General features: G+C 52.4%; 1 protein-coding gene across 1 annotated transcript in view; it reads left to right on the top strand.

Annotated features, from left to right (window-relative positions):
* The window catches only part of LOC306774290 (echinoderm microtubule-associated protein-like 6), a gene marked incomplete at its 3' end in the record, with an annotated part of 30,877 nt that extends 30,035 nt beyond the window's left edge, over positions 1 to 842 (top strand). The window contains exons 20-22 of the mRNA XM_079264290.1: positions 257 to 368; positions 443 to 570; positions 666 to 842. Coding sequence (XP_079120416.1) covers positions 257 to 368; positions 443 to 570; positions 666 to 842 — 417 coding nt within the window. The remainder of the gene's footprint in view (positions 1 to 256; positions 369 to 442; positions 571 to 665) is intronic.
* Between the last annotated feature and the right edge of the window lie 307 nt (positions 843 to 1,149).

The following is a 1,149-nucleotide window of genomic DNA, read 5'->3' as shown; positions in this document are numbered from 1 at the left end:
TCCATCCATTCATCCTTCCATCCATCCATCCATCCTTCCATCTTTCCATCCATTCATCTTTCCATCCACCCCTCCTTCCATCCATCCTTCCACCCATCCATCCATTCATCCTTCCATCCATCCATCCTTCCATCCATCCATTCATCCATCCATCCTTCCACCCATCCATCCATCCTTCCATCCTTCCATCCATCCATCTGATCCAGATCATTCCAGACTCTGGACTCAGAAAACTGATGTGGTGTTTCCTGTCCAGGGTTTCGTTACGGGGGGGAAGGACGGCATCGTGGAGCTGTGGGACGACATGTTCGAACGATGTCTGAAGACGTATGCAATCAAGAGAGCAGCGCTGTCTCCGACCTCCAAAGGTGTCCACAGCTGCTCTGATGTCTCAGCAGGGTCTGATGACTTCAGTCTGACTTCTGTTTCTGGTTCTGATCAGGTCTGCTGCTGGAGGACAACCCATCCATCAGAGCCATCACGCTGGGCCACGGCCACATCCTGCTCGGAACCAAGAACGGAGAAATCCTGGAGATTGACAAGAGCGGACCGATGACGCTGCTGGTTCAGGTTAGACTGGATACTGACCGTACAACCACCAAAACCAGCCGGTTCTGAGTGTCTCTGAAGGAGACTTCTGAAGCCCAGTGAGGCTGGTTTGGCAGTTTCCAGGGCCTCATATATGGACATCTGGCTGTACCTCCCTCTTCATGGTTGTGCCCTTCTGGAGCCAGAAGAATAAACTGGCTGTTCTCAACAAACCCAGCTACTCCCAGTGGCAGGGTAAGACTACACAAGTTGACAGCCACCCGCCCTACCCTGGGGAGATGGGAGGGGAGTGAGAGAGTACTTGTAGCTTTCCTCCACATCTGTTATCCTGCCCTCTGGGAGTGCAATGCCCTCCGTATGGATTACCTTCCCTCTCTTTGTGATCATCCGCCCACATTTCTCCAGTCCGAATGACATTCCGATGTCCCTGCTGTAGATCCTGGTGGTGTGGATCAGTGAGTCGATGTCCCGCTCACTCTTAGCGTACAGCTTGATGTCATCCATGTACAGGAGGTGGCTGATGGTGGTTCCATTCCTGAGTTGGTATCCATAGCCAGTCTTGTTGATTAGTTGGCTGAGGGGGTTCAGGCCTCTACAGAA

This window comes from Telmatherina bonti, assembly GCF_933228915.1.
Source record: "Telmatherina bonti genome assembly, chromosome: 3".
Classification (NCBI taxonomy): domain Eukaryota; kingdom Metazoa; phylum Chordata; class Actinopteri; order Atheriniformes; family Telmatherinidae; genus Telmatherina; species Telmatherina bonti.
This window is presented reverse-complemented; position numbering and strand designations above follow the sequence as displayed.